The 13,237-nt window shown below is 49.9% G+C and overlaps 1 protein-coding gene across 2 annotated transcripts in view; it reads right to left on the bottom strand.

Moving 5' to 3' along the window:
- Nucleotides 1-846: 846 nt before the first annotated feature.
- HNRNPUL1 (heterogeneous nuclear ribonucleoprotein U like 1) overlaps nucleotides 847-13,237 on the bottom strand; it is a 37,923-nt gene continuing 25,532 nt past the window's right edge. For both annotated transcript variants that reach the window (XM_066349978.1, XM_066349977.1), the window contains exons 11-15: nucleotides 7,360-7,528; nucleotides 6,347-6,631; nucleotides 4,618-4,907; nucleotides 2,318-2,509; nucleotides 847-1,729 (exon numbers count right to left, since the gene is read on the bottom strand). In XM_066349978.1, coding sequence (XP_066206075.1) covers nucleotides 1,613-1,729; nucleotides 2,318-2,509; nucleotides 4,618-4,907; nucleotides 6,347-6,631; nucleotides 7,360-7,528 — 1,053 coding nt within the window. In that variant the 3' untranslated portion in view covers nucleotides 847-1,612. The remainder of the gene's footprint in view (nucleotides 1,730-2,317; nucleotides 2,510-4,617; nucleotides 4,908-6,346; nucleotides 6,632-7,359; nucleotides 7,529-13,237) is intronic.

Genomic DNA, 13,237 nt, shown 5'->3' with positions numbered 1-13,237 from the left:
GTTACCTCTAGACTGGGAGCCCTCACAGAGCAGGGTCCAGGACTGCCTTGGCCATGCTGTGTCCCCAGCACCATCCACACTGGGTGAGGAACATATTGGCTGGATAAAGCGGCTCGTGGAATCTCCACTAGACTGGACCCAAGTGCACAGTCAGGAACTATCTAAATCCAGCTCACAGGTCAGGTCTGTGGGGGATAAGCAGTCACACCCAGTGATGTCCCCATGAGTCCAGCCTTGATCTCTACCCCACTGGCCCTACCTCACCCTCCACACCTAGGGACCTGGTTCCATGCCTTCTACACAAACTCCTGGATTCCTGGGACTATGAGTGGTCTAGAAAGGGCAGGGACCAGAGGAAAACGTCAAAAATGAACCAGTGGGTTTTAAACCGAGGGCCCCAGGTTTAAGGGGGCATCCCCAGCACCAAAAACGGGGCCAGGCACACGAATCCCTCAATAAGTGGTTTAATGAGTAAATGTCCCCTTGAAAAGGCCCCCACCCCAATTAAAGGCCAAATGCAGTAACACTTCAAGGTTTCAACCCCTCTTCCTTCCTGCTAAGAGGTGCCATGCCATTTATTGAAAGGAAACAAAACAAAACAGGGAAAACACATTTCTTAATAAGCGCAGTTTGTTAAAATCCTGTTAAAACATATGGGGCAAGGGGTAGTAAAAATAATCAAAGGATCACCTTAGGAAAAACCTTTAAGTCTGGCACCTGGAAGGTCTCTGGGGAGTAGGCAGTGGAAAAAATTTCATATTCTGAAGGGAAGGAACGCCCTGCACCCACCCTCCTTCTTCCCTCTTGCCCGCTTAATCCCACCAGAAACTACCAAGACGCCTGGAATAAAAGGTTTCAAGTTCAATAGTCACACTCTCTCCAAATACAAAAAGCAGTTACAATTCAACTCAATACAGAAGCTTGTGTGCAAAGTTACCGGAAACTGAGACATCGGGAAACTGAGACATAGTATAAAAAGTTAGGTTAAAGGTGATTTTGTGGCTTTGTTCTGAGGGTGTGGCTCTTCGTTGGTGGCCTGAACTCAGCAAAGAAACAGTTATCCTGATGAAATATCAACAGCCGACCCACAGTAAAAACAGACAAATTCTAAAAATTAAGAAAAGCATAATTACCAAAAAATATGTCACTGCTTCCTCCCTCCACATTTTACTTTTGAAACTTTTTTTAAAAGTTTTTGATTTTTTTAAATCCTGAAAAGTAGACAGTAAAACAGCTCCTGAAAGAATTTACAACCAACTGCATGAGGGTCTGGGCAGCTGAGGGCTGGAGCAGGGCTGGGAAGAGTAGACGGAAAGGGGTCCTCCCCACAGTCACTGTATGACCAAGGGAGGGGGTGTCTTTAGTCAAAAAGGGGAAGAGAAGAGGGAGGTGGGGGAAAAGAGAAAATAAAAGGTCATTGTTGCCTGTTTGAATCCAGAGAAAAATGCCCATCCCTGTGGGGAAGAAGTCCCTCCGAGGGGCGGCGGTGGGCTGGAGGGAGGCAGCCCTGGGATGACCTGTCCCCCAGCACCACAGGACCCGGTGGGGGCTGACGAGGGGCCAAGGTGGGCGCTGGTGGAGGAGGCCAGCAGGGGCCTCCAGGGCACACTGGCTATTGAGTGCTCGTGCCCCCCTGTGTGTTCCCAGTGTAGCTCCCGTAGTCGTAGTTCCCGTAGTACGGCGGCCACTGGCCCTGGTTCTGATAGTACTGGTTCCACTGCTGGGCATACTGGAGAGAAACCAAAAGTACTAAGTTGTCATTCATTCAGATCTACATTTGGCTCCTCCCCTAACCCCACTCTCACCTAGCACAGAGATGGGGAGATGGGTGCAGTGGCAATAGCTGACACATGGGTCCCCGAAGAGAAATCAAGGCACCTAGGGAGTATGTGGGGCTGATCTCATGCCACATGGGTGGGCAGTGAGGAACTGAAGACCATGTCTCCTGGCTTGCCAACCTAATGCCCTTTCAGGTAAATACCATATTCAATAAAATACTTAATCACAGGTTCGGCAGCCTACCACCAGCCCATGAGACTGGGCACTGGCCATGGTGCTGAGGCAGGATCTGGGGGCCACTGCTATGTCCTTTCCAGGCTGCGCCAGGGAAAAAGACTAGAGTATCAGTTGTTTAGCAGCCAGTACAGAAGTGTTCACCAAATGGACCGGCTATGTCAGATGAACATCTACAGACTGCCTGTCTCTTGGAATAAGCAGGAACTCGAGCCTGGGAATACACATCTACAGGGAGCCCCTGAAAGTCTCTCCACTCCATTGCCCCCCGCTGCCCCTGCTCCCGCCACCATCTGGCACCTACCTGCTGATACTGGTTATAGCTGGGCTGAGGGTAGGTCTGTGCAGTAGGGGGCGGTGGTGGGGTGTAGGGGGCTGGGGTGTAGCCGCCGTAGCTTCCATAGTTGTAGGCAGGTGGTGGTGGAGGTGGAGGTGGTGGGGCTGTGTAGCCCTGGCTGTAACCTCCCTGGTTGTAGGGTGGCTGGCTGTAACTCGGCTGGAAAGTAGGGGGAAAGACAGGGCTCTGAAAAAGCCAGCTCAGCTGGGCTGAAGGAACGGCCTTTGTAAGCCATGGGCCCACAAAGGAACTTCCCTGGTGCAGATTAAGGACTGACGGGGAGGTGGTTAGCGACATGGCAGGACAGGCAGGGTAGAATGCAGAGCTACGTTCTGGCCTCTAATCTGAGACCCAGGGGGAGCAAGGCACAGGCATATCTTGAAATCCCAGGGGCTTTCTTCTATTTTAAATGTCTATTGTATTGATTTTAGAGGAAGGGAGACAAGAGTGCCCTGATCTGGGGGATCTAACTGACAACCTCTGCACTTCGGATGATAACTCTACACAACCGAGTTATCTGGCCAGGGCAGGGTTTTCTTTTCTGTAAGATGAAGATTACAATAGGACTCCCCTTGGATTGCCTTGTGTATTCAATAAGCTTGTGTGCACAAACCATGGGTACTAAGAATGGTGCTAGTCGTCAGGGGAAGAGCTGCTGAGAAATACAGTAATGGCAATTTTGTAAGGGCTTCCTATGTTCACACTGTATCATCCAGTCCCCCACCAGCTCTAAGAGGTATGTTCCATTAGCCTCATTTTATGGAGAAGGTGAGACTCCAAATTATTGACTGGGCCCAATTCACACAGTTAAAAAGTAGCAGAGCCAGGTCCTGACCCCAGATCTGCCCAGTTCCAGAGCCTTCCCCATGAAGCCATAATGCCACAATCCATCTCCCACAACAAACCGTGGATATGAGGTTTTGTTTTTTGTTTTTAAGTGAGAGGATGGGAGACAGTGAGACAGACCCCTGCATGCACCTGACTGGGATCCAGCTGGCAACCCTCATCTGGGGCCAATGCTCAAATCAATGGAGCTATCTGTAGTGCCTAAGGCTGAGTACTGGGACCAAATGAACCATCTTCAATGCCTGAGGTCAATGCTCGAACCAATTATGCCACTGGCTGTAGGAGGGAGAAGAGAGAGAGAAGCATATGGTTGCTTCCCTTGTGTGCTCTGAAAGGGAATTGAACCTGGAATGTCCATACGCTGGTCCGATGTTCTATCCACTAAGCAAACCAGCCAGAACTGGATGTGAGTTCTACTAATAACTCTAGTCTTTTATTGATATTGGAGAGAGAAGAGAGCCTGACCTGTGGTGGTGCAGTGGATAAAGCGTTGACCTGGAAATGCTGAGTGAGGTCGCCGGTTCAAAACCCAGGGCTTGCCTGGTCAAGGCACATATGGGAGTTGATGCTTCCAGCTCCTCCCCCCCTTCTCTCTGTCTGTCTCTCCCTCTCCTCAGAATAAAAAGAAAAAAAGAAAAAAAAAAAGAGAGAGAAGAGAGAGATAAAAGTGGGGTAGTAGCGGGAAGCATCAACTCATAGTAATTACTTCTCACATAAGCCTTGATGGGGCAGGCCCAGGCTTTTGAACTGGTGACCTCAGCATTCCAGGCTGACGCTTTACCCACTGCGCCACCAAGGTCAGGCTACAATTCTAACCCTTTATGAGAAAAATGAAGTCCAGAGAGGTGAGGCTATTTGACTAATGTCACAAAACCAGGATCTTTCAGGGCTCAGGCTTGAATGTGTGCCTGCTCAACCTCTGTTTTAGGAAATAGTCTTGTTAGACCAGGACTGGGAATAATTCTCCTGTCTCCTGGCAGCTGTTCCCAGGCCTGGCATGTGAAAGGTGTTCGGAAAACAACTGCACAATAAAAAGAGACTGTTCTGGTTGACAGGGCCTGTGCTACCAGAGCCCAAGCACTGGCTTTCTGAGAACTGGAACCGAATCTGGAGCTGCTCTGGATGAGGAGCAGGAGCAGAGAGCAAGTCCTCACCAACCTTAGGGCCTGTTCCCACATCCTGAAGACAAAGGGATTAGCCCCTTCCAGCCTGGGCAAGGGGCAACTCTAACAGATTGCTTTCTTGAGGATCCAATGAACCAGTAACACAGCGAAGAGAAACGCACTTGCTGGAGGGACCTGGAAATGGCTAGGGTTCATCCTTGTCAAAAGCACTGTCTGGGAGAAAGCAGGGCAGGATCGGAGGTACGAGTGAAGACAGGCTGAAGGTTTGGCGATTCCCCTGCTCCCACCTCCGCTCACCTGTGGAGGGCTGTAGCTGCTGACAGTGGGGGTGCTGGTACTGGCGCTCGAGCCAGGGATGTTGCTGTTCTTGGTGTAGCTGCTGGCCCCCGGTGGGTTCCGAGCAGGGCTGTAGCTGGGTGGTGGTGGTGGCTGCTGTGGTGGTGGCTGTGGCGGTGGTGGCTGCTGAGGGGGTGGCTGCTGCTGGGGAGCTCGGTTGTAGCTGCCTCGGTTGTTGGAATTGTTGTTATCCCGGCTATTGTTACCCCAGCGGTTCTGGTTGTAGCCACCACCTCCACTGCGGTTGAAACCTGTGTTGAAGAAACCAGGTGAGAAACCTGTCCTTTGGAACTTGGGACCCTCAGGAGCTGGGCTGTCTTGGTGACTGCTGTGGCCCCAGTGTGGCCAGGCAGAGCAGGAGCTTAGTCCAGTGAACAAACAAAGCACCTCCCCTGGTATTCCCCAGACCCCTGGGCGCATTCCTCACGCAGCCCTGATAATACGCGGTCATCACCACCTACTGACAGGTTTGTCTTGATTTCTAGTGTGTCCCTAGCATCTCAATAGCTGTTGAATAAATTGGAAAAGATGTTGTGGAAGAAGGGATGCCAAGCACTGGGGACAGTTCTTATCAGGTTTGTCCAAGTGGGCCAGTCTCTCCTGAGCCATCGTGCAACTGTTTCTTGAGTCTGGGACCCTTTCTCCTTCCAACTCCTGTTAACCCCTGGACCTTAACTTAAGCACTAGAATTTCAGGAGGTCTTTCCTAAGTCCTGCTGCCACATAGATTGGATCACATGTTACCTAAGGATATAGTTTGTCCTGGGCTTTCCTTTATTTTCCTTAAGTTAGAAGCGGGGAGGCAGAGACAGACTCCCGCATGCACCCTGACCTGGATCCACCTGGCAAGCCTGCTATGGGGCAAAGCTCTGCCCATCTGAGGCCTTTGCTCAATAACTGAGCTATTTTAGCGCCTGAGGCAAGGCCATTGAGCCATCCTCAGTGCCCAGGGCCAATGCGCTACAACCAAGCCATGGCTGAGGGAGAGGAAGAGAGACAGAGAAAGAAGAGGGAGAGGGGTGAAGCAGACGGTCGCTTCTCCTGTGTGCCCTGACTGGGAATTGAACCTGGGACATCCACACGCCAGGCTAGTGCTCTACCTGAGCCAACTGGCCTGGGCCCTTGGGCTTTCCTTTTAAGCCCAGAATCCTTCCTGACTGTTATTACAGGGTGATGTGTCTGCCTCAGTCATGGCTGTGTCCCGAACTATTCAGCACAAGACCACAATATGGCAGAGCATGCTTGTTTAATTATGATCATACACTTGATTGCAGAGACAGCACAACTTAGTGACCAAGAACTTGGGCTCTGGATCACTTGATCCGAACTTTAAAATTAGACAGGCAGTCAGGGTAAATTAACCTCTCTAAGCCTACCTCTCCACAAAACCAAAACCCAAAAGCAGTCCTAACATTTGCCTTACACCAGGTCCTGAGCTGGGACTCAGGATTGGCAGTAAAGTTGGGCTGGCCCCTCTTCTCAAGGAGTTCAAGGTCAGATGGGGAAGATTCACAAAAATGACAGCAATGCACCCAGGGCAAGCATGACAGCAGGAGCATTTCCTGAGACACCAGAGTCTGCCTCCTGGGTCTCTCCCCAAGTTCAACCCAGAGCTGGGGCTAGGGAACCTTTACTTACTAAGTTGCCAAAGCCCAACCCTGACCCAGGAACCGGAAGTACAGAGAGCTCACCTCCTCGGTAGTTGCCTCCTCCACCACTGCCTCCCCCTCGGTTCTGGAAGCCTCCTCGATTGCCGCCAGGAGGGCCTCGGTTGTCATAGCGCTGGAAACCACCGCCACCTCCGCGGCCCCGGAAGCCACTGCCACCTCTGTTGTCAAAGCGCTTTTCAGGAGGTGGCCCGGCCTTGCGGCCTTCCTCGTTGTATTGTCTCACCAGCTTGTCTGCTTCCTCCCGCTGCAACTCAATGAACAGAACCTCATCCAGAAAGTCCCCAACGTCTGGCAATGTGAAGTTGGCTAGGAGGAAGGGAGGGCCCCAGAGGGAACAAGTAGGTCAGTACTTTTTGAGATGTGGTCCCCTTCACAACCAGGACACTGGAGTAGTGAGCAAGAGAAGTGAGGATCCTACCTTCCGCCTCTCTGACAACCACCAGTGGCTAACCAAGAGCTCTTCTCCCTTTCCTGAAGAGATAGCTAAGCCCCACCGAACCAGTGTGGATAGAGGCTCCTTCCAAGCTCACCCCTGGGAGTAGGTCAGGCAGGTAGAATCTGGGAAGCAACTGAGGCTTACTCAGTCAGCCTACCCACTGGGGGCCAGAGGCAGGTGACCAGGCAGACCTCTAGCATTTGCTCTCACACATTACCTTCCTCATCTCACCCCAGTTCCACCTAGTCTGCAAACCTTGCCACAAGAGAGATACGGGCAACTCTTCCATTCACAGCTGCACTGGACGGGGAAGGAGCAGAGCAGAAGCAAAGGAAAAACAAATCAAGAAGCTAGGAAGTGAAAAACTACGTAAGGAACTTTGAAAAATTTTATTTATTGATTTTAGAAGAGATGAAGGAAGAAAGAGAAGAAAAAAACATCAATCTGTTCCTGTATGTGCCCTGACCGGGGACCAAACCTGCAACCTTTGCATCTTAGAATGGTGCTCCAACCATCCGAGCCATCCAGCCAGGGCACAAGGAGCTTTTCTTCAAAAGACACCGTTGAGATGTTCCTCTGAGAACTGCTCGTCTCCTACCTTTCATTTCCAAGACTGCGTGATCTGGTACATCTTTCCCTTCCTCATCGGTTCGCTTTATTGTTCGGTCTTTTAGGTCCTCATCAGTGGGACAAATGACAATAGCTTTGCGCTGGAAGCCTTCAAATGGTCTCATTTTTCGTCTCTGAGCTGACCCATAAACATTTGTCTAGAGGTGAGAAGAGACAAGAGATAGTCCATTACAGAATGGTTTCATCACCTGTGGGGCGTTATGTAAGCGAGGAACTGAGAAAAGGGCACCAGTTCTTCTAAGCAGAGAAACCCAGGAAACTGCTCTTTAAAGATTTTTGAGTCCACCCTCAGAACAGGAACTGATTTGGGAAAGTGACCGACAGTCACAGGACAGGGATTTCAATGACTGGCCTTTGCACTTTAATCCTCTTTGTTCTTCACACTGTGCTTCAACCCCCCCCCCCCCGAAGTAATACAGGATTGTTTTATTTAGCTTCACAGATGCTGTTTTACAAACTGAAGGCAAGATCTTCTACCAATGATATCCCTGAAGAATGCCTGTACATGCTCACTGTAAAAAATTCAGAGTACATGGTATAGAGTTTAGAATATCTTCATCCACCTACTGCCAGGCTTACTTCCCAGAGATAAGCTGTATTAAATTTACATATTTCAAAAACCATGATTTCTTTTTAACTCGAATGGATTCATACTATATACACTCTTCTGAAGCCTTTTTCCACATAACAGTTCTAACATTTTTCTGTGCCACTGTTCTCTTTTAATGGCTCCATATTACTTATAGAATGGATATAGTTAACCAGCCTCTTCCGACAGTTGTATAGATTGTTTCGATCAACACTGATTTATTCCCTCAGTGCTTCTGTGAAATATCAGCCTACCAATAAGTTTTTAACCAGGCTTTTCACAAATGCAGTTATGCTACTAACATTCTTTTCCCTTCCTCTAGTCAGGGGTCCCCAAACTCTTTACACAGGGGGCCAGTTTACTGTCCCTCAGACCACTGGAGGGCCGCCACATACAGTGCTCCTCTCACTGACCACCAATGAAAGAGGTGCCCCTTCTGGAAGTGCGGCGGGGGCCGGATAAATGGCCTCAGGGGGCCGCACGCGGCCCAGGGGCCATAGTTTGGGGACGTCTGCTAGATGATGGGCAGATGTGGCCTGGGTGGTGCTGACATAGAGAGGCAATTAAGAGCAGTAGTTACAACAGCTTCCATTTATTATCTTCTACAGGCTAGACCCCTTGGAACTGGGGAACAGATTTGTTGGACCCCAGGGCACCAAAGATTCAGCTTGTACATCTGAATCACCTGGACACTACTAAAAGAGAGAGGAGCCCAACACTGCTCAAGACTTCCCACACCCCAATCTCTGGAGGTGGGTGGGATGCAGGCTCCTCTATGGTTATTCTCTCTGTCCAAACTCACTCAACACAGCTGGAGTGATGAGGAATGCATGCATTTAAACAACTTTTAGTGGCCTGACAGGGACTCAAGAGAGAAGCTAGAGAGGAAGAATATTTTGTAACGGGGCATGAACAAACAGATAAAAAGACAGACTGGCAGAGTGAAAATAGCCCAGGATCAAGTCCTGGTGTTACTACAAAGTCACTCTGGCCAGTCCCTATAGTTGTTTCACCTGTAAAATGGGGACAAAAGCCTCCTCCTGGGCTGGTGAGGACTGAGCAGGAAAAGGACCACTAAGCACCGATCCAGTGTGAAGACTCCTTAAGTGAAGGCTATGAGTTAGCCTCAGAATGGAAGCCACCTTGCCCAAAGCAGGCCTTGACGGGGGATGGTCTGGCACACTGGGCTCTAACCTCACTTGGCCATGTGACACCCTTGTGGCCCTGGGTGAACACTTCCAAAACCTCAACATTCTCATCTGTAAAGTCACCTTACTGGGTATTTACCGAGTTTCAAGCCCCAGATGGGGAAAATAGTAGGAATGCTACATGATTGCTATTAAGACTAAAGGAGTTCACATGAGTAAAAGCTCATGGTTATTTAGCCCAGGGCCTGGCTCACAACCAACACTGAACAAATGGGAGCCACAGTTGGTATGGTCATCACTGGGTGGGGTATTGTGGATATTCTCATTGTAATGTTGACTTGAAGCAAACCAGATCAAGGGAAAGTCAAACTGTAGTGTCTTCCCAACAGAAAGGCAGAAACAGTAAGACAGGGTAGAAAGAACGCAGGTTTTGTAAAGAAGCTGGGGCTAAAATCCCAGCAGTGCCCTTTACTGTTTATTTGTAAGACTGTAGACAAGTCACCTATTAGTTGGAGTCTCAAATTTCTTCATCTGGGAGACAAGGATCATATCACCTTTTTCCTAGATCTGGTGAGGATATACAGATATGAAAATGCCTGGCATGTGGCAGAAGAAGTCAACACATTCAGGGTGGATCTGAAAATATGCCCAACAGGACTGAACTCCTAGGATAGGACCAAGGAAAATTAAGTTTGAAGAAAAGATGAGACTCAAAAGAATAGGAAGCTGGGCTGTGGGTCAGCTGGAGGCCAGGGACCCCAGCGCACACCTGTTGGGAGAGCTGGGCTGTGGGTGCAGTTGTTCTCAAAACCAGTATCTCCATGGTCCTGACACACACACCAGGCAGTCTGCTCACACACCTGATTCCCCAGGGAACCGTGTTCTGACTTTCACGAAGGACTGGTACAGGGTATATGTGGTGGGCATACAAATGCTGTGGTCCTGATCTTGAGCACTGGCCCAAATGTTTAAAAAGCACATCAGGTTACAGGGGAAAAGTCAAGTCCCTCTCCCCACTGCTCTTCCTGGACTCTATTCCTAAAAGCAGAACAGAAGGTGGCATCTGGTCATAGGAAGATAGAAATTGGCTTCTTCCAGCTAAATAATGAGGTTTTCTCCTGGCACCAACGCCAGTGGGTGGATGCCAAAAAGAATGTGGCCCAAGACCATTCTGGAGACAACCCATTCCATGGTTTATTTGCCTATAAGAAGTGATCTTATTTTGACTCCTTTGAACTGAGGACAGAGATAAACATCTCCTGGAGAGTTAACTGGGGCAGACCTGCCCTGTCAATGTCCTTATGATGGGACAAAGAAGAGAAGCAACACGCCAAGTCCTGGCAAGTGGCTGGACTCTTAGGGATACCTCATCAGACACTCTGGAACTGAGGTGTGGAGACCTCCCTTGGTGACAGTTTCTAAGACTGCACCCCCCCCCCCCCATCTATACTCCTTGGATTGGGGAAGAAAAGTGTCTAAGCCACACCAGCACACACAAATACTTGCCTTCCCTGGAGGAAAGGGAGTTAGCTGCTAGCAGCTGTTGCCACAGCAAACACAGTGAGGTCAGGGACCCTGGGCTGGCCAGGGGCTGCTGCAGTCACTGGGGACTGCTGGTGTCTGTTGCTACGAGACCAGCACAACAGCTAGATCAGCTTTTTCCAGCTCTGTGGGCTCCCTCTGCCTGGCTCCTGCTTCTCCAAGTCCCATCCTTCTGGAAGATGCTGACTTGAAGAAGGTCTGTTGGGGCTATGTTCCCTGACCCCCGGCCAGGCCCCAATCTCGAGCAATGTAGACCAAAGGACAGAAGTTAGAATTCTCAGAGGAACTTTCTGGGCAGTTGTGGTATGTGACATAGCAGTCTGCTCACAGCCTGGGTTCTATACAAGTCCCACTGTCCCATGTCCACTCTCACTTGTTCCCTCCATCCATAGCTCAAAAAGGTCAGGCTGGCAGCGGGAGAAACCTGGCTGGATCCCAGAGGGGCAAACTTAAAGCTGGTGATAAAAGACTTCACCCTGGGCTTACAGTAAGGTAAACCTAGTGGAAGGAACCCACGGTAAGGAGACTAGCTGGAGTATCACAATAGAATTGGCTGAGGTCTAGGAATAGAGAGGGTGGAGGAAAGAAACACCCACCCTTTCCCCTGCCAGTAAGAGGTGGTCTGGGCCTCTGTTCTAGCTCTGCTCTGGCTTTGTTTCAGGCAAAGGCGTGGGACCTTCAGCAGGGATGCAAGCAGGACTAGAGCCACATGTGATGTTTGAGGCGAGTTTGGTGTTGTCATATCCAGTCCCGCCTCTGATCACTGCCTGCCCTGGATCTGGGCTGCTAGAGCCCTACGGGAGCTCTAGCCTGCAGCACATGGCCCTGCAGAGGCCTTCTCAGAAGCCTCCATAAGGACAACTCTGTTGCTTCAGAGGGCGAGCTCCTATTCTGCACTCATTCTTTTCTCTTTTTTAAAGTAGAATTAATTTTTGTTGCAAAGTTTTAAATGTTTTTGTTTTTAATATTTTATTTATTGATTTTAGAGAGAGGAGAAAGATAAAGGAGGGGGGCAAGCACGAAACATAAACTTGTAGTTGTTGCTTCCCATATGTGCCTGACCGGGCAAGCCCAAGGTTTCAAACCAGCAACCTCAGCATTCCAGGTAGACACTCTATCCACTGTGCCACCACAGGTCAGGCTCTGTACTCACTTGCTTTTTTTTAGATTTTATTTATTCATTTTTAGAGAGAGAGAGAGGAGAGTGAGGAGAGAGAGAGAAGGGGTGCGAGGAGCGGAAAGCATCAACTCTCATGTGTGCCTTGACCAAGCAAGCCCAGGGTTTCGAACCAGAGACCCCAGCGTTCCAGGTTGATGTTTTATCCATTGTGCCACCACAGGCCAGGCTTTGTATGCACTCTTGCAGCTCCCTGGTAGGCTAGGGACAGGCTAGTTAGCATCTCATTTCAGAGGTTTTCCACTAGCAAGAGAGAACCCCGAAGAACCACTTGAAGCAATGTGGCTTACTTCCCCTTTCTCCTTTATCTTTAGCCTTTTAGCAGGCAGGCAAATTTAGCATATCCCTCCCTGATGAAACATGATTATGGCTCCCCGCTGCCCACAGGACAAATACTCATCCTCCATGTCCTGGCCCAGGCAACCAACCTCCCAATTTCCTACCATGACTCTAACCATTCTGGGCCATGGCCATCTGGGAAGTCAGCAAAGATATGTTCTATCAGTAAAGCAACAGCATAACTTTGAACAGCTCTCTTTCCTCTATGAGGCATGTTTCCCCATGGTCCATCTCCTTTCCCTCTTTCCTTGGCTGTTCCACAGCTTTAACACCCACATGGTCTGAAGAGTACACACAGGATATCATGAAATATATTTCGAAGTCCCAAAAAACCCAAGAGTTTGTGCTCAATAAGATGTACCCTGGGATAGGGGCTGGGGCCCGAACCAGACATAGGCAGTCCTGGCTCACACGGCCTCACCTGCCTTCTGTAGGAATCTTCTCCTTCCCCCTCAAGAATGGGCATTTGAGGCCAACCTATATAATACGAGATTCAGAAAAGCCAAATGCAGGGAAGTCTGACCATCTGGGAAGAATCCAAGAAGGGAAAAGATGGCCCTGGACTGAAATCCAGGACTGCAGGGACTTTGCCTGGAATACAGTCTCTACTCTGGGAATTCTATCTAGCTCAGGAGACAGTTATGCATCAGCTTATCCTCACTGCCAGAGCTGGTGGGCCGGGAGGTACAGGGCCTGCTCCGAATCTTCTACACACACACATCCCCCTACCACAGGGTTGTCTGGAACCTACCTTTTGGGTTTATGCCAAAACAGGTAAAACCACTGGCATGAGACCTCTTCCCAGGCCTGTATAACCTATAGTTTGAGGCCCCCAGTCAACCCTCCTCCCCAACCTTCAGAGTTGAGGCCTCACTGTTGGCCTGGATCACTTGGCCCGCCTCTACATCCACCCATGAGGCCCGCGGCCCTGAGGACCACAGGTGTACTGGGAAGAGCCCTGGGCCTCATCCCAGAACAAACTCAAAAGACGAACAGCATGTCTTTACACAGCTCAGCTGTACTGTGCCTGGCTCAAGCTGGGGCTGGGCCA

Source organism: Saccopteryx leptura, chromosome 9, assembly GCF_036850995.1.
Source record: "Saccopteryx leptura isolate mSacLep1 chromosome 9, mSacLep1_pri_phased_curated, whole genome shotgun sequence".
Classification (NCBI taxonomy): domain Eukaryota; kingdom Metazoa; phylum Chordata; class Mammalia; order Chiroptera; family Emballonuridae; genus Saccopteryx; species Saccopteryx leptura.
The sequence above is the reverse complement of the archived record's forward strand: the minus strand, read 5'-3'. Positions and strand labels throughout refer to the sequence as shown.